Source organism: Rhinoderma darwinii, chromosome 5 (genome assembly GCF_050947455.1).
Source record: "Rhinoderma darwinii isolate aRhiDar2 chromosome 5, aRhiDar2.hap1, whole genome shotgun sequence".
NCBI lineage: Eukaryota > Metazoa > Chordata > Amphibia > Anura > Rhinodermatidae > Rhinoderma > Rhinoderma darwinii.
In genome coordinates, this window is record NC_134691.1 from 33,925,724 (window position 1) to 33,945,376 (window position 19,653).

Genomic DNA, 19,653 nt, shown 5'->3' on the forward strand with positions numbered 1-19,653 from the left:
ATAAAAGAATGTTCAAAAAATGACGCAAACATAAAGTAGACATATGGGAAATATAAACTAGTATGTATTTTGTGTGGTATTACTATCTGTTTTACAAGTAAATACATTAAAATTTAGAAAAATGCTAATTTTTGCTAATTTTCTCTAAATCTTGGCGTTTCTTACAAATAAATATTGAATTTAATGACAAAATTTTTTCAGTATCATAAAGTACAACATGTCACGAGAAAACAATCCCAGAATCGCTTGGATAGGTAAAAGCATTCTGGAGTTATTACCACATAAAGTGACACATGTCAGATTTGCAAAAATGGGGCTGGTCCTGAAGGCCAAAACAGGCTTAGACACTAAGGGGTTAACAATACATAATAAACCAGAGAAAAAGAGTCCGTATATATCCACATGTGAAAAAATTACACATCTTTATTAATAATAAATACACACAATTACAAAAAACAGAGAATCTAAAAATGAATCCTTGACTAAGTCACAAGTACCAATATTAAACAGAATATTAAGTCACATCAGAGTATACAGTTTATATAAATGATCGAATTTACTCCTACACAGGGTACATCTATAAGAAATAAGATGCAAATCCAAAAAGTACAGCAGACCAGACCGTTAGACCGTTTGCCTAAGGAGACTAGTGTTCCTAGGAAAATAGCAAGTGTCCCTATGAATCCAGTAAATGCACTTACCCATATTTTGAGGAGAATCGTGTGACCCAGAGTGTGGAAGTGCGCCCCTCCACACTCTGGGTCACACGAGTTTTTCTTGTTTAAATCCTGAGGGATTCTTAAAACATTTAAAGCTTTGGTTTAAAGGAACGATTAATGAGGACTAAGAATTTCAGAAAAGAAAAAGAAAAAAAAACAAGTTTTTTTTTTATGATGTCTATTACAGTTGAAATAGAAGAAAGAGAGAAAATATATTGTATGGTATTTCTGCTGACTAGACAGATGGGGCTCTGCTATGATAGTATTAGGGAAAGTTGGCGTTTTGACTAACAATACGCATCGGGTGTTTTATCTGAGAATGCAATCTGGTCTTAACGTGCCTATATACATTGGATAAAACTCTGGCACACATGCCGATTTTGATGGGATTGGCTGACATTCTAATGTCTATGGGGCCACCCAACTTTCCACTCATGGTGGATGTCAGAGGTGAGAAGTAATGGTCTTGTTGGATATTTCCCCCTCTCCATTGATTTAAACATACTAGCTTGGCTCAGCTGAGTGTGCAGCTTTTGTTACTGTTCCCAGGGAACCCCTGAGCAGACTCTAAAGGAACTGTGAGGTACGGTACCGCAGAATTCATATTGGTAAACATTGCCTTGATGTACAACATTTGCTGCACCGACAAATTCCTTTTTTCTTCCACCACAGTTTTTATATACTGGAATATTTCTTTGACCACTAAATTCTAAATATGAAACCTCAGTGAATTAAATAATTGTGAATTACAAGGGCTTGTTCAGATTCTTAGGTCAAGCTCCACAGGACACCATTATTAAAAAGTAGAGTTTGAAAACAGACAAAACCAAATGACTGATCTGCTCTGCCCTGTCTAATTAAAATGTGCCTTAAATGTATTACTCTCAGCAGGCACTTGTACTAACTCTGTGATATAGCGTTGACTCTATTTTAATCGGCATCGAGACAACCCTACTACAAGTCACGCTTCAGTCTTACAGTAATAGCCAAAATGTATAACTTTATCCAGGCGATTTTTTCATTAAGATGGAAATTAAGATAAAAGGCATTGCACTAATCTTTTCAGCCATATTGAGACTTCACGGCTACTTTAAGTCTCCTAATTCATTATTTCTAATTACCAAAAAGGAAAGTTCTGGGATATTTCAATATAGGAAATTAATTATTTTGCCATTATGCGGTCAGGAAATTATTCCTAATTTTTTTTTGGCCACAGTTTCCTGGAAGAAGGGGTAGGGAGATAGTTTTACTTTCAAGAAATCCAAACAACTAGGTCTAAGACAGATTGAATATGATAGCGCAATAGACCTTGATTGTGTTACATTACTTGATTGACTCAGGCTAAAGCTGACCATACACAATAAATACAATTGTCCAAATTTGACCATTTTGGCAGGATCGACCGTCAATTTTTTTGTGAATGGGAGCCTCCAAAGATATCTGGAGAAATAGCTGTCTGCCGAACATGAGTTTTGCCAACAGCTATCTTATGTGTTTGGCCAGCCGAAACTGAGGTGAGGAATTTAATGGGTTATTCCCATCTAAGACATTTATGACCTCTCCATCTGATATGCCATAAATGTCTGATAGACGCCGGATTCCCATGTTCGAAATAGGTGCTGGTCCCAGAGCTGTGTTGAGAAAGGGTCTTGCAGATGCAGGAGTTGTTTGCAGAAACCCTCATCTATCCAACACTTTTGGCATATACTGTGTATATGCCATAAATGCCTTAAATAGGAATAACCCTTTAAAGAGGCTGTCTGCCAGTTGTAGCTGTGTGTTTGGTCTTTGGTTTTGGCTCCTCTTGGTTTGGTCCTTCAGCTTGGTCAATTCTTTCGTTCTGGCTCGTTTTCAACAACTTCGGTTTCCATATCTTGCTCTAATCTCCTAATGTCAATCTGATGCTACTTTGGTCCCTGGTAATAACTTTAGCCACAAGGAGAGCTGATCTTTATTTCCAGTTTCTCTGTTGTGACATTCCAAACACATCATAGAATAGCCTTATGGTACAACCAGGTAATGCAAAAGCCATATCATAGCTTGACCTAACCTAAGAAAAAGTTATGATTAAAATACAACCCATTTTGTTGTTGCTTTATTGTCTAACAAATATGACCAAAATGTTTAATGTGCCTCATGAGGAATTGTAGTTTATGACTCGAAAGAAAAATAATACAGTTTTAAAGCATATTTGATACTTTTCTGACAGATAAAAAGGCTTTCATTGGTTTCACCCAAACCTTATGGTACCGTAAATGAAATGCTTATTTATTGTTTTTTAGCATAATTTTTTTTTTTTTTTAAATAGCATAAAATAAAATGTTTTCCTTTAACATTTTCTTATCTCTTCCGATAGCAAAATTCTGTGGTGATCCTGGGATACCTGCAAATGGTAAACGAGAAGGCAAAAGCTTTATCTTCCAGTCAGAAGTATCTTTTGTTTGCAATCCATCCTATATTTTGGTTGGTTCTGGCACTAGGATATGCCAAGCAGATGGAACTTGGAGTGGCTCACCTCCACGTTGTATAGGTAAAACTTGTCTGCTATACAGGCTTATCATAATTTGATTAGTTATTTTTTACAAACACAGTGACACTCTTGTCCGCGGGCTGTATATGGGTTTGCAGCTCAACCCTACGCAGCTGACTTGCAATAAATGAAATCTGTTTTATAATTATTTTTGAGATCTTTACCTGCATGTTGTACATCAATTCACGATACATATAAAATTATGTCATGTTGTTAGATAAGTGTGCATGTGTTATATTAAAGAGAATATCCACCTTGAACACCAATGTGTTTATGCTATCTAAATACTGTAGGTCCAAAATTCTAATGTTTTTCTGATATGGAGCTCCAAATGCTCTGCTTAGACATAAATAAATTATAAAATCCTGTCGGCCAGCAGCCACCACTAGGGGGAGTATAGAAGTTTCCTGCATACTGTTTATACATTGAACTCAATAAGAAAAAGAGTATATAGTAAGCTCCTCTAGTGGTGGCTGCAGGCGGATAAAACTATATTATTAAATTTTATGTCTATGCAGGAAATTTGGAGTTTTGAATATATATATATATATATATATAAAATAGCTCTAATCACTTTAAACATATTATGAAGTTAATCAACTTAGACTTTAGAATTTTGTACCTTTGACATGGTGTTAAAACATAAACATTCACTTTAGGCAGAGCAACAAGTTATTGGGATATTTTATTGTACTATGGTATAGTATAGTATAGTATAGTATAGTATAGTATAGTATAGTATAGTACCTAGGTGAGCAACCTATAGTTTGAGGTTTACTGGTAGATTTCTAACAGGTCCTGAGTATGTCAGTAATGCCTTAGTTCAACACTGGGGATGTCTCAGTTAACAGTCCATAAATGTTGGACTACAGCAGTTATAATGGGTGCCTCTGTTTTTAATTCTGTTTACCATACTAACTTCCTCTACTCCAATTACTATATAAGATGTAAATATGCTGCACATTGGCTGTGTTTTTGCTTTATTTTTGAGAAAATATTTGCTTTAATGTGGAACAAGAACATAGGGTAAGGTAGGAGTAGATTGATAGATAGATAGATAGATAGATAGATAGATAGATAGATAGATAGATAGATTGGCAAATTTGAATAAAAGAACATACTAAAGGCTGTAGGGTATTTGATTTATAGTGTATTTTTTCAGTTATATTTCATTTTCTAATATTTGTTCCTTTTCATAAATTGTTCTTCTAATATTCCAATTGCTTCTTCTTTTCAGAACCTACCTTGACATCTTGTCAAAACCCCGGGACACCACGTCATGGTTTCCAAAATAATACTTATGGTTATCAGGTAAAATGTGTAATTACTATTTTACTGCAAAGTGTAAAATGTTTTTTATATATATATATTTAACAATTGTATGGGTTTTATTGGCATTACTGTTATGAAAAGGTTGTCTCATGAAGACAACACCTTTTTTAAAAGAGGAACGTTCAGAAATTCGGGTCCGGCATTTTCAACCCATGACACTCAGTTATCATCAGAGGTTGCCACATCTGACCTAACATCTCCCTTCGCATGGTCAGCCATGTAATGCCTGAGCTGACCAGGGCCACCAGAGCAAGAGCAGCTCTTACAGAGAGGCTCTGCATTCTGGCTTATAGAAGGGGGTCCTGAGTGGGCACTTTCCTCTATGTTGTCCAAATGTTCTAATAGGGCATGTGAATAGGGGTTGTCTCGATGAGATGCCCCTTTAGAGGGAAGCTCCACCTTTTGATAAATTTGGGTAATTAGCTATCAAGTTAACAATCCAGCAGTTTTATAATATATCTGGAATTTTCTTTTTTTATTTCTATGTCAGGTTGGAAGAGTTGTTCAGTTCTCATGCAAAAAAGGATATCTCTTGCATGGATCCACCACTCGTACTTGCCTTCCAGACTTGACCTGGAGTGGCATGCCAACAGAGTGTATTCGTAAGTTTTGGAGTATGCTATAGATTCTATCTAATTCATTTTTAAATTCTACATTTTAAACTACATCTTAACATTCATAGTAATGATGAATACAATAGGAGAAGTTCATTTTTTTACTCATGACGTTGTTCTACACATAACTTCATTTTTTAAATCACGTACTTCATTTTTATTATTCTTTTTCATAACAGACTATATATACATTATGTTACTTTAGCTTGTTACAAAAAGTCAGTTCTGTTACAAAAAGTCAAAAAGTCAGTTCTGTGCATCCAAAACTCCCACCACAGTCCAGATTTCTTTTGCAATTGAAATATATCAGTTATGGTATTGACTGTACTAAGTAACAAATTAACTCTTTCTATCATAAAAAGTAATATCTAATTTAGGCGCTGTTCATAATAGAGCCATGACAGCTATGACAGGTTATTTTTTTAAACAGATTTGAGCAAATCCTTACAAATACTATTAACATATTAAAGTCTGCCGGGGTCCAGATATTTTTGATGGTGAAAATACTTCTACAAACAACACTATTCTTGCTATGACAATACAGGAACCCCTGACAGAAAGAGCATAAAACAAATATGAGCAGAGCCTTATACGCATTTCAGGTCTTCAAGTTACAATGGAAATTTACATAAGCAAATGGTAACTTCAAATTGTTCCCATACTTGTATTGCCATTTAAATTAGGGTGTAAAGAAAAATATTCAATTTTACTGTTACTTCCTTGAGAACCTTTTCTTATACTGTATTTCTGCACCTTCTATGACCACATCTCGACTATGGAATTCAGCTTCGAGCTCCACATTGTAAAAAGGTTGTAGGAGAGCAGAAGAGGGTTCAATGGCGGGATACTAGATTATTAAATAAGATGGAAGGTCTCTCTTATAACGAGAGGCTACAAAAATCAGGCTTGTTCAACTTGGAAAAAAAAAACAACAACATTTTATTATTATGTATAGATATACACAATGCCAGTACAAGGAACTGGGACATTTTTTATTTATTCCAAGAACTGTACAAAGGACCAGGAAACATTCGTTATATGTGGAGGATAGGTTTTCAGACATCATTATAGGAAAGGGTTTTTTTACAGTTAGAGTAGTCAAGCTATGAAATGCCCTACCCCAAGAGAAAGTAATGGCAGATGCTATGACAGCATTCAAAAGAGAGCTAAATGAATATTTACTGAAAAATGGCATTGAAGGTTATAATTAACTTGGAAATCAATGTATAATTGTTCTGAGATGGGTTGTACTTGATGGATATAAGTATTTTTTCAACCTATTTAACTATATAATCTTTCCAAGAAAGTTGTACCTAATTTTATTAAGAAATAATAAGTACATACAGTATTACCACTCTTTTACATTCCCAAATTAAATCTGTGTTGAGATGAAAAGAATAAGACCCATATGTAACAACACTGGCCCAGTCTGTATCAGACTCCTTCTTTTTCAAGTATTTTTTTTTAAATTTATTTTGAGACAAATCTCTTTTTACTGTTGAACAACATTTGTTAAACTTCCTTAATTTTATGAAGCAGTGGTCTTTTTGGTTTTGTTTTATGACAGATTTTACACCAGCCTACTGGTGACTTGGAAATGTGACTTCTGAAACTTTTTAAAAGGTCACATTTCATAAACATGGCTGAAAATTAACTCTGCCCATATCTACACCCACTTGGCTAACATAATTTGCAAAGTGACACATATGGCACTCGTAAAAATTATTTTGGGGGGAAATACTTTGAGGTTTCCCCACAATTAACATTTAGACCCTACTTACAGGATAGGTTATAAATGTATGACCTTTGGGGACCCCACCACTGGGACCCCCACCAGTCCTGGCCCCTATTCCTACTCACTGCATGACCGCAGTGAGGAGAATTTTGAACGGAGCAGCGGTTGCGTATGTGCCCTTCGGTGTCCATTGGGCCAACGGAGACAGCCGAGTGTATCACTCAGCTGTTTCAGTCGGCCCCATATACATTGAATGCAGCACCAGCACACATGCAATTTTGCCCTATGATTTGACCTCTGCTCTAAGCCTCAATTATCCACTCCTGTCATGTCACTAGAAAATGTGCCCAGTAAGGAGCTATTTGATGAGGTCCTCAAACTGTAGAGCAGCTCTAGCTTTCCCTGTCCCTGCTAGTGCCTATTTCTCTAAGTTCTTTGTCTACATTTATGTTCTTACAAAGTAGGTTCCTAAACCATTCATGTCATTTTGCAGTTGTATTTTACATTGCATCTAAATTATACAAGTTCTTCCACCAACTATAAAACATTGTTGCAATTTCATAGATAAATGATAGTATTGAGTTTTAGCTCTATCGGTTACCAGTTGTTTATTCTACAGCCCACAGCTGCAAGCAGCCAGAATCCCCATTACATTCAAATGTTGTTGGAATAGATCTTCCGTCACTTGGTTATACATTAATTTACACTTGCCAGCCAGGATATCTTCTCTCGGGAGGGACTGAGCACAGAATTTGCCAGCCAGATAACACATGGAGCGGAAAAGTTCCAGTTTGCACAGGTAATGTAATATTACTTGTCTTGAAACATTTGAATTATTTGTACTTGGCAGAGAAATTAAATGTAAGACTTTTGTTTTTTTAATGCCTTTATTCATCACAATAATCTCCATGTGAAAGAAATGGCAATTCTAAGTTTTGATTATGCATTTGTTAAAAAAAATATTCCAATCTTTTAGACCTAATTTTTTATTATTCCTTAATATGTTATTTTATTTTTCTTTCATGATTCACCAATTATTAGACTGTTAGTTGTATTGTAACCCTTTAAACTGTATTGCTGTTTTGTACTTCTTTACATGATACTTTATATATGAAAATTCAATAAATATATTGAAATAGAAAAAAATATTCAGAATTCTGATCCAATAATTAATAATCATACATCAAATATATAAATATTAGTGTTTAAATTTAAATGTTATTCAAATTTTAAAATTTATCAATCATTTAAATTTCAAATCTGTAGACATTATTTTTTTATTTTATTTTTATTTAGTTTGAATGTTTTTAATTCAGCTTTTTATGAGTTGGGTTCTAGATAAGAGATTTTCATTGCAATGAATCCCTAATGCAGTGGCTCCCAACCATTAAATAACCCCTATAAATTGTTTTACTACCGGGGACCCCTACTCCCATTTCTACCCCAAAAAGCTTGATGTAGGGAAGAGTAAAACATTATTTATGTTGTTTTTTTTATATTTGGCAAGATTTGTTAACTGCTTTGCAGGTTCCCATGGCAAGTATCTATAATCAGGCTGAAATCAGTTTACAATCCCTACGGTAAAAGTGACATGTCTTGCATCTGCTGTCTTCTGGGAAACCCTTATTGTGAATCACTGTACGCTAATAAGTACTAGAGGAAAGTCCCAAGTGGTCAAGGTTTGAATGATGATGGTGATTTCAGCGTGGAACCTTTTCTATTAGTGTGACAATTTTTAAAGGGCACAGGAGAATGTTTTGTTAAGTGAAGAACGTAGCTCAGTCCCATCTACTTGAAACGGACAGAACTACAATGAACTACAGTACTAGACACAACCACTAACAAGTGTACAGTGCTGTACCTGGTAAACAATAAAAGGGAAGCGATGATCCACCTTTAAGTCAGCTAATCTGCAAGGATACTAGGAGTCAGACCCCTCCAATCTGATACTGATGGCCTAACCTAAGAAGAAGACATCAATATTATAGTCCCAGAAAACCTACTTTTTTTAATTTTTGTCAGTCATTATTAGTCTCCCTGTATATTTTTCTATACTATCCCAGTCTGCCCATATGTTACTTGTTGCCCCGAACCCTCATTATCTTATTTTCTTTAAAAAAAAAAAAAATATTTTCAGAAAAAAGAATTATAACATACATCTTTATAAATTCTAACAAAATATAAGCAAACCCATCCCCCCCCCCCCCCCCCAGGAGACTGGGAGAAAAAAAAAATAATGAGAAAATAAACATCAATTAATCTGTTTAACTTGGGCAGTTTATAACTTCTTTCACCATTAAGGTGACCATACTCACTTCTATTTCACTTAATCAAATAGATGAGCGGAAAACCATTTGTTCCATATTTGATGAAATGTAACCAGTCGGTTCCCCCGATTGATAAATATTCCTTTCAAACCCTATATTGTCAGATACCCGATTTTCTATACAAAGAATGGGAGGGATTTGCAGAAGCATCCAATATTGCATTAACGCCACTCTACCTATCATTACCAATTTAAGAGCCGCTTTTTTGTCAATACCACAAACATTGATACTACTTGTATCACCAAGAATAAACAATATTTCCATATAACCCATATATAATCTCATTCATAATCTGTACCTGGGGCATAACTAGGAAATACTGTGCCCCATAGCAAACTCTTGACTGGGCCCCCCATGTGCCACACACAACCCCCCTTATAGATAGTGCCCCCTGCAGATTGTGCCATACAGCCCCCTTTTAGACAGTGCTATACAGCCACACCTGTAGACAGTGTCACACACCACTTGCAGATAGTGCCCCCTAACTTCCCCTTGTAGATAGTGCCATAGTGCCATAGATAGAGCCCTCCCTGTATATAGGACCATACAGCTCCCCCTGTATATAGTGCCACACAGCCCCCTCCCTTGTATATAGTGCCACACAGCCCCCCTTGGTAGATAGTGCCACACAGTTCCCTCTTAGTAGATAGTGCCACACACAGACCCCTGTAGATTTTGCCACACACAGACCCCTGTAGATAGAGCCACAGCCCCCCTTGTAAATAGTGCCATTCAGCCCCCCTAGTAGATAGTGCCACACAGACCCCCTTAGTAGTTCCACACAGCTTCTTGTATATAGTGCCACACAGCTCCCCCATGCATATAGTGCCACACAGTGCCCCCTTGTATATAGTGCCACACAGCCACCCTTGTATATAGTGCCACACAGTCCCCAAGTAGTACGAGTCAGTGGCGCATCCGAAAAAGTTGAATCAGCCAAGAGAATGTCAATCAAACATGGAAAAGTGAGTTTGGAGGCAGGACTATGTGACTCAGGATAGGGGCACCACCCCATGACCCTTTAATAAATGATTAGCATATACTGTGCACCATTTTAAAAGTAGATTTGATAGATTTTGCTGCATCTGTAAAACACATACATTTGGAAATATTGTCAGGTCATGTCTTACCGCATGGTGGCAGTTCAAGGGGTTAAAACTACCAGACAGGTTCCCATTAAATAAACAATGAATTGAAAATAGTTCCATCTGCCCTGCAATTTAGTTATTATAAATATATCCTACATAAATATAGCTCCAGAAGCAAACTCATTAATTTATACAGTACCACCAGCAAGCTCAGTACATAAATACAGCACTAGAACAAAGCTCAGTACATATATACAGCACCAGAACAGCGCTCAGTACATATGTAGAGCACCAAAACCAAGCTCTGACATATATACAGTACCACAAGCAAGCTCAGTACATAAATACAGCACTAGAACCAAGCTCAGTGCATGTATACAGCACCAGAACAAACCTCAGTACATAAATACAGCAGTAGAACCAAGCTCAGTAAAGAAATACATCACCAGAACCGAGCTTAGTACATATATACAATACGAGAACAAGCTCAGTACATAAAAACAGCACCAGAACCAAGCTCAGTACATATATACATCCCCAGAACCAAGTTTAGTACATATAAACTGCACCAGAACAAATCCAAGGAAAAAAAATACAGCACCAGAAAAAAGCTCAATACATAAGTACAGCCCCAGAACCAAGCTCAGTACATATATACAATACCAGAGCAAAGCTCAGCACATATATACATCCCCAGAACCAAGTTTAGTACATATATACAGCACCAGAACAAATCTCAGTACATAAATACAGCACCAGAACTAAGCTCAATACATAAATACAGCCCCAGAACCAAGCTCAGTACATATATACAATACCAGAGAAAAGTTCAGTACATATATACGGCACCAGAACCAAGCACAGTACATAAATACAGCACCATAACAAAGCTCAGTACATATATACAGTACCAGAACAAAGCTCAGTACATAAATACAGCACCAGAACAAAGCTCAGTACATATATACAGTACCAGAACCAAGCTCAGTACATATATACAACACCAGAACAAACTCAGTACATGTATACAGCCCCAGAACCAAGCTCATATATATAGGGCACCAGAACAAAGCTCAGTACTTAAATGCAGCATCAGAACCAAGATCAGTACATAAATACAGCCTCAGAACCAAGCTCAGTACGTATATACAACACCAGAGCAAATACAGCTCAATTTAGTACAACCCCTGCCGTATAGGTTTGCATGGCATAAAACTACAGCTCCCAGCATGGCCCGAACAATGGTAAGGATATGCTGGAAGATACTGTTTCACAAAAAACCAAATCATACCACCATCATCTCGCTGCAGATCATACAGTGACTACAGTGCTGATTAAAGGCAGATTAAACATTTACATTAAGTGACTCACCGGTGACGTCTCAGATTCTAGTTATTTTTCTCTTTACTTCTCCCTCCGGTCAAGACCTCTATGATGGATTTCTCCCGGCCATGACACATTTTTGCAGTTTTCCGCTCAGATGTAAATAGTGCTCCACAGGTAACTCACCCCTGTATATATTGTCCCACATATAGCCCACCCCTATAGATAGTGCCCTACAAATAGCTTGCGCTATAGATAGTGCTCCACATATAGCCCATCCCTGTATATAGTGTCCCACATATAGCCCACCCTTGTAGATAGTGCCCTATATATAGCTCCCCCTGTATATAGCGCTCCACATCCCCACATATGGACCCCTCCTGTAGATAGAGCCCCCACTGTAGATAATGCCACTCCGTTTTAGTAGAAAAAAACTAAAACTTTACATACTAACCCTGATCCCGTTCCCACGCCGTCCGGTGGCAATGCAGATCTGCTCTCTTCTGAGCAGGCCTGCTGGAGCTGAACGACGCAAGTGGCGCATCGTTGAAAGGCGCTGATTGGCAGGGCAGAATGACTTTCCCCGTCAATCAGTGCCTTTCAACTATAGACGGAGGTACAATTACTGCAAGAGGGGGGTGGCTGTTGCTAGCACTGGGGCCTCCTCCAGTGCTAGCGACACCACCGGGCATGAGAGGGCCCGTACCGCCCGGCCCATAAATGTTAGAGGCTTGGCGCCGCAGGCCCCGTAGTAGCGTCACTACTGCAGTAGCAGCCATAACGGCTGCTAGCGGTGCCACCGGGCATATGGGGGGCCGTGTCAGCGGGCATAAGGCTGCTACAGTGTTATTTGCGTCACTGATCTTTACCCAATAGCGCCACAGCTTTGGACATCTCCAACACAAGTGTATAAGTTTTGCATTGCTAGAAAAGCACTTTGTACGTTTCGAGGTAGATCTAAGTCCCATTAGTGTCAATCTAGTAGGTAAATAGTGTAGTCTGTTCCATATAACCCATTGAGTGGTTCTGTGTGAAAAATTATAAGAACTAACTTTTACATTCTTGAAAACTGACACTTAAGTCTATAATAATACCCAGGGCCAATTCACTGTTCCATTTGGATCTACCTGTAAGCCAATTTACACATATGAACATTCCCATTAGAATTCTGTATACTCTAGTAAGACGACCTTTGACTGCCCCATAAGCACAGGTCATCTCAAGGAATCTAGAATCCATAATTTCCGAATACTGAGAGTTAGAGAGATTGGTCACCAGATTCTCTAGTTAAAGATAAAAAAAAATACCTCAGATCTCACCATTAAACCCTGATCTACTAACGTATCAAAACTTTTTAGTATTACTTCCACAGAAAGTTGTGCAATTTAATTACATTTTTTCTAAAAAAAAAACAAAATGTGGAATCCCTCCTGCTAGAGGAGTGTATTTAGTTGTGGTCATTATACCCCCAATCTCTCTAACCGCCAAGCCAGACCATATGCATTTGAAAAGTTAGCTTTTTATAGGGTGCTCTAATTAGTTGGCCACATTCCAAAAGCTCGACCAGTCCATCGAACTTAGGATTTTTGCAAAGATCAGCAAGATACTAACAGAACAAGTCTTTTATCCAGTCACAAAGAAGTAGATTGGGTGGCCAAATAATACAGTCTAAAATTAGGAGCTGTTAGTCCTCCCCCTAATAAGGGGTACGTTGTGTACTTATACTTAAACCTTGGTATTTTCCCCGGCATAGAAAGTCAACCCTCATTGTCTTAGAAGCAGTGGTGGATTAAGTTGACCATAGGCCCTGGGCTGTTCCACAAACTTGGGTCCCCCTTCCCCACCGCCGCTCTGCCGTGTCTATAGTGAACACCACCTTTTTGTGTGAGCATTGACAAATCGTTGTTACAATTCCCTCCTCTTGACAATCGGAATGGTAACACACATTTGTCTATTAGTCCTGGGTACAGAAAGATATGTAGAATACAAGGATTTCCTACAACAGACATGTCAGGAGAGGGGACAGATCCTCTGTAGATCCAGTAACTCACAAGTGACGTCTTCTCTGATGGGAGTCGTTTTCTTTTCTTCTCCATCTGATGCAGACCGTTATGGCGACTTCTCCTGATGAGACATCTTTGCCCATCACTTCTGCAGCCATTTCCAGCCTCTATAGAAACACACAAATTTAGACACCAAGGCCCAGGACCATACATTAAAGGGGTTGTCCGATGTGCCCGGAAAATCCCTTTTACTCAGACTAATAAATTTGGACCCCAGACTAGATCATAGAATACATACAGACCCAGACCTTCTAAACTATTGCATTCCCCAGACCCCCCTAATCAAATACAGACCCCAGAACAGGCACCCTAAATAAATACAGACCTCAGACAGGAACCCTAAATACAGACCTCAGACCCAAACCAATACACTAATAATGACCCCAAACCTGATTCTCTTAATACAGACCCCAGACCAGACCCCCTAAACTAATACAGACCCCAAAATAAAGATCCATAAACTAATACAGACCCTAGACCAGGCCCCCTAAATACAGACCCCATAAACTAATACAGATCCCAGACCCCTAAATACAGACACCAGATCACAAACTAATACAGACCCCCTAAATACAGACCCCAGACCTGACCCCTACACTAATAGTGAATACCTGACTCCCTTAAGTAATACAGTCCCCAGACCAGACCCCCATATCTAATACAGACCCCAGACCAGATCCCTAAATACAGACCCCTAAATACAGACCCCATAAACTAATACAGACCCAAGACCCCTAAATACAGACCCCCTAAATACAGACCCCAGACCTCAAACTAATGCAGACCTCCTAAATAAAAACCCCAGGCCTGACCCCCTACACTAATAATGACCCCAGACCTGACTCCCTTAAGTAATACAGACCCCAGACCACACCCCCAAAAACAGACCCCTAAATAAAGACCCCTAAACTAATACAGACCCTGGAACAGGCCGCCTAAATAGACCCCATAAACTAATACAGACACCAGACATCAAACTAATACAGACCCCCTAAATACAGACCCCTAGACCCCTTAAACTAACAGACCCCTAAATATACAGACCCTAAATGCCTTAAACTGATACATACCTCAGACCATCTAAACACAGACCTCAGACCCCTTAAACTAATACAGACACCAAACTTCCTAAATACAGACCAGACCCCTTAAATACAGTCCCCAAACCAGACCCCCTAAATACAGTCCCCAAACCAGACCCCCTAAATACAGAACCCGTAAACAAATTCATCCCCTTATACTTACATAGCAGATTACATCAGTCTTCCCTCTGGAGTCTTGCTGCTGCTCATGGACCTGCGGTCATGTATCCAGCAGCTCCCTAACAGTAGTAAGAACTTCAGAGATGAGGTCATGTGACCTTATGTCTAAAGGTCCTTTAGCAGGACATATACAATGCTGTTTCGTCATGGTTTTTGCTGTGATTCGCGGCAAAACTGTGGCAAAAACATGACAAACCTACATTGTACTCTGTCCGGCCTTGGGCCGCCCGGGAGCCTCGGGCCCCGGGCGGCCACCCAAAACGCCCTATGATGATCCGTCATTGCTTAGAAGCAGCTGACTCACAGAACTTCCCATCCTGATCTTTATATCGGTAGAGTCCCAATACACAACTTGAAACCAAGCTGGGATACAATAGAAGCCCATGCAGTGCATATTCCCACACTTTACATGGCATTTGATAATTATTTGAAAATTGGCAAAAAAAATTACCAACAATTCGCTATACTGCCTGAATGGCCATAATTTAACGAACAACTTGGCTCGTTCACCACTCTGTTGCTCACGGTGTTGCCGTGGGCAACTGCCCCTTTCCCTTTGCTTTGTATTCCCTTGTATGTTTGTCTCGTGCACTTACTGAGCGTAGGGACCGCCGCCCAGTTGTACCCCGTCGCCTAGGGCGGTTTGTTGCAAGTAGGCAGCGACAGAGTAGCGGGTAGATTAGGGCTCACTTGTTCGTTTCCCTACCCCCGTCGTTACATAATCACAAGCCCATACCTAGTCTACCCTGGTCCCTGACACCACTATGGACCCCCTTGAGACCCTGGCTCAGCAAATGCAGGGTCTCTCCCTACAGGTCCAGGCCCTGGCTCAGAGGGTCAACCAGCCTGATGCTACCTTGTAGTTCCCCTCACCTCACCTCCTGAACCCCACCTCAAGTTGCCCGACCGGTTCTCAGGGGACCGGAGGGCTTTTTTCTCCTTTCGGGAGAGTTGTAGGCTTTACTTTCGCTTAAAGCCTCATTCCTCAGGTTCTGAGAACCAGCGGGTGGGTATAATTATGTCCCGGCTCCAGGAAGGGCCCCAAGAGTGGGCCTTCTCCTTGGCTCCTGACGCCTCTGAACTTTCCTCCGTTGATCGTTTCTTTTCTGCTCTCGGACTCATTTATGACGAAACTGACAGGACTGCCTTTGCCGAGAGTCAGCTGGTGACCTTACGTCAGGGTAAGAGACCTATTGAGGAGTATTGTTCTGACTTTAGGAAGTGGTGCGTAGCTTCTCGGTGGAATTACCCTGCCTTAAGGTGCCAGTTTAGGTTGGGTCTGTTGAATGCCCTGAAAGACCTGCTAGTTAGCTATCCCTCTTCTGACTCCCTAGACCAGGTTATGGCTTTAGCGGTACAACTTGACCGACGTCTCAGGGAACGACAACGTGAACGTTTATTTGTTTTCTCCTCCGACTCCCCCATGATGCCTCCCGAGGTTCCGTTGCTTCGTTCCTCCCCGGAAGACTCAGAGGTACCTATGCAACTCGGGGCCTTCGTGTCCCCCCAACAACGTAGAGATTTCCGCAGGAAGAATGGTCTCTGCTTCTACTGTGGGGATGACAAGCATCAAGAGAACAACTGTCCTAAGCGTAAGAATGCAGCCGCAGACGTTCTGCGCCTAAGTGATCATCGGGGAGGTCACTTGGGCGCACAGGTATTTCCCGTAAATATGAAACGTAATAAGATCTTGCTTCCCTTTCAGGTCTCTTTTGGTGGTAGGTCTGCTACCGGCAGTGCCTTCATGGATTCAGGGTCCTCTGCTAAAATCATGTCTGTGGAATTTGCTATGTCTCTTGCTATGCCTTTGATTGATTTGCCTAAACCTGTCCCGGTAGTGGGTATCGACTCCACTCCTCTTGCTAATGGTTATTTTACACAGCATACCCCTGTTTTTGAACTCCTTGTTGGCTCCATGCATTTGGAGCAGTGCTCTGTACTGTTGATGCAGGGATTATCGTCCGATTTGGTTTTAGGCCTTCCCTGATTCAAGTTGCATAATCCCACGTTTGAATGGAATACTGGGGAGCTTACCAAATGGGGTAATGAATGTTTGACGTCATGTTTTTCTGTTAATTCTATTTCTCCCCCTGAGGAGGTGAACACGCTACCTGAGTTTGTTCGGGACTTCGCTGATGTTTTCTCTAAGGAGGCCTCCGAAGTGTTACCTCCTCATAGAGAATACGATTGCGCTATTGAATTGGTACCAGGAGCTAAGCTTCTTAAGGGTAGGATATTTAATCTTTCTTGTCCCGAACGTGAAGCCATGAGAGAGTATATCCAGGAGTGCCTGGCCAAGGGTTACATTCGCCCCTCTACTTCTCCGGTAGGTGCTGGCTTCTTCTTCGTAGGGAAGAAGGATGGTGGTCTTAGGCCATGCATTGACTACCGTAACCTGAATAAGGTCACTGTAAGGAACCAGTATCCCCTTCCTTTGATTCCTGATCTCTTTAATCAGGTTCAGGGGGCCCAATGGTCCTCTAAGTTTGATCTACGGGGGGCGTATAACCTTATCCGCATCAAAGAGGGGGATGAGTGGAAGACTGCGTTTAACACGCCCGAAGGTCATTTCAAATACCTCGTCATGCCTTTTGGGTTGTGTAATGCTCCGGCGGTGTTCCAGAATTTCATAAATGAGATTTTGAGAGATTACCTGGGGATATTTCTTGTAGTGTACCTTGATGACATACTGGTGTTTTCCAAGGACTGGTCCTCCCACATTGAGCATGTCAGGAAGGTGCTCCAGGTCCTTCGGGAAAACAAACTGTTTGCAAAAACCGAAAAATGTGTGTTTGGGGTACAGGAGATACCATTTTTGGGTCAAATCCTCACTCCTCATGAATTCCGCATGGACCCCGCCAAGGTTCAGGCTGTGGCGGAATGGGTCCAACCTGCCTCCCTGAAGGCGTTACAGTGTTTTTTGGGGTTCGCTAATTATTACAGGAGATTTATTGCTAACTTCTCGGTCATCGCTAAGCCTCTTACGGACCTCACTCGCAAAGGTGCTGATCTCCTCCACTGGCCTCCTGAGGCTGTCCAGGCTTTTGAGGTCCTTAAGAAGTGCTTTATCTCGGCCCCGGTGCTGGTTCAGCCCAACCAAATGGAGCCATTTATCGTGGAAGTTGACGCATCCGAGGAGGGAGTGGGGGCTGTCTTGTCCCAGGGTACCAGGTCCCTCACCCATCTCCGCCCCTGTGCCTACTTCTCCAGGAAGTTTTCGCCCACTGAGGGTAACTATGATATTGGCAACCGCGAACTCTTAGCCATTAAATGGGCATTTGAAGAGTGGTGCCACTTCCTGGAGGGGGCTAGGCACCAGGTAACGGTCCTTACCGACCACAAGAATCTGGTTTTCCTAGAATCTGCCCGGAGGCTAAACCCGAGACAAGCTCGATGGGCGCTATTTTTTACCAGATTCAACTTTTTGGTTACCTATAGGGCTGGGTCTAAAAATATTAAGACCGATGCACTGTCGCGTAGCTTCATGGCCAGCCCTCCTTCGGAGGAAGATCCTGCTTGTATTTTGCCTCCCGGTATAATCATTTCTTCTATTGATTCTGATTTAGTCTCTGAAATTGCGGCTGATCAAGGATCAGCTCCCGGGAACCTTCCTGAGGACAAGCTGTTTGTCCCCCTGCAATACCGGCTAAGGGTACTTAGGGAAAATCATGACTCTGCACTATCTGGTCATCCAGGCATCCTGGATACCAAACACCTCATTGCCAGAAACTATTAGTGGCCTGGGTTGCCTAAAGACGTTAAGGCCTACGTCGCCGCTTGTGAGGTTTGTGCTAGGTCCAAGACTCCCAGGTCCCGACCAGCGGGCTTACTACGTTCGTTGCCCATTCCCCAGAGACCTTGGACACATATCTCCATGGATTTTATCACCGATTTGCCTCCATCCCAAGGCAAGTCGGTGGTGTGGGTGGTAGTAGACCGCTTCAGTAAGATGTGCCACTTTGTGACCCTCAAGAAACTACCCAACGCCAAGACGTTAGCTACCTTGTTTGTCAAACACATCCTGCGTCTCCATGGGGTCCCTGTCAATATTGTTTCGGACAGAGGGGTACAATTTGTTTCTTTGTTTTGGAGAGCCTTCTGTAAGAAGTTGGAGATTGATCTGTCCTTCTCCTCTGCCTTCCATCCTGAAACCAATGGCCAAACTGAGAGGACTAATCAATCTCTAGAACAATATTTAAGGTGTTTTATCTCTGACTGTCAATATGATTGGGTCTCATTCATTCCCCTCGCTGAATTTTCCCTTAATAACCGGGTCAGTAACTCGTCAGGGGTCTCCCCCTTTTTCTGTAATTTTGGGTTTAATCCACGGTTCTCCTCCGTTTCACCTGGTAGTTCCAACAATCATGAGGTAGAGGTCGTTCATCGGGAACTGTGCACAGTCTGGGCCCAGGTTCAGAAGAACCTAGAGGCGTCCCAGAGCGTACAAAAAACTCAGGCTGATAGAAAACGTTCTGCTAACCCCTTGTTTATGGTCGGAGATCTGGTGTGGTTATCGTCTAGGAACTTGCGTCTTAAGGTCCCGTCCAAGAAGTTTGCTCCCCGGTTTATTGGGCCGTATAAGGTCATTGAAGTCCTCAATCCTGTCTCCTTCCGGCTGGAGTTACCCCTTTCTTTTCGTATGCACGACGTGTTTCATGCC

At 40.8% G+C, this 19,653-nt stretch overlaps 1 protein-coding gene across 6 annotated transcripts in view; it reads left to right on the forward strand.

The window, feature by feature from the left end:
* The window catches only part of CSMD3 (CUB and Sushi multiple domains 3), a 1,175,227-nt gene that overhangs the window by 1,132,861 nt on the left and 22,713 nt on the right, over positions 1–19,653 (forward strand). For all 6 annotated transcript variants that reach the window (XM_075825814.1, XM_075825808.1, XM_075825809.1 and 3 more), the window contains 4 exons: positions 3,076–3,249; positions 4,487–4,560; positions 5,072–5,183; positions 7,550–7,729. In XM_075825814.1, coding sequence (XP_075681929.1) covers positions 3,076–3,249; positions 4,487–4,560; positions 5,072–5,183; positions 7,550–7,729 — 540 coding nt within the window. The remainder of the gene's footprint in view (positions 1–3,075; positions 3,250–4,486; positions 4,561–5,071; positions 5,184–7,549; positions 7,730–19,653) is intronic.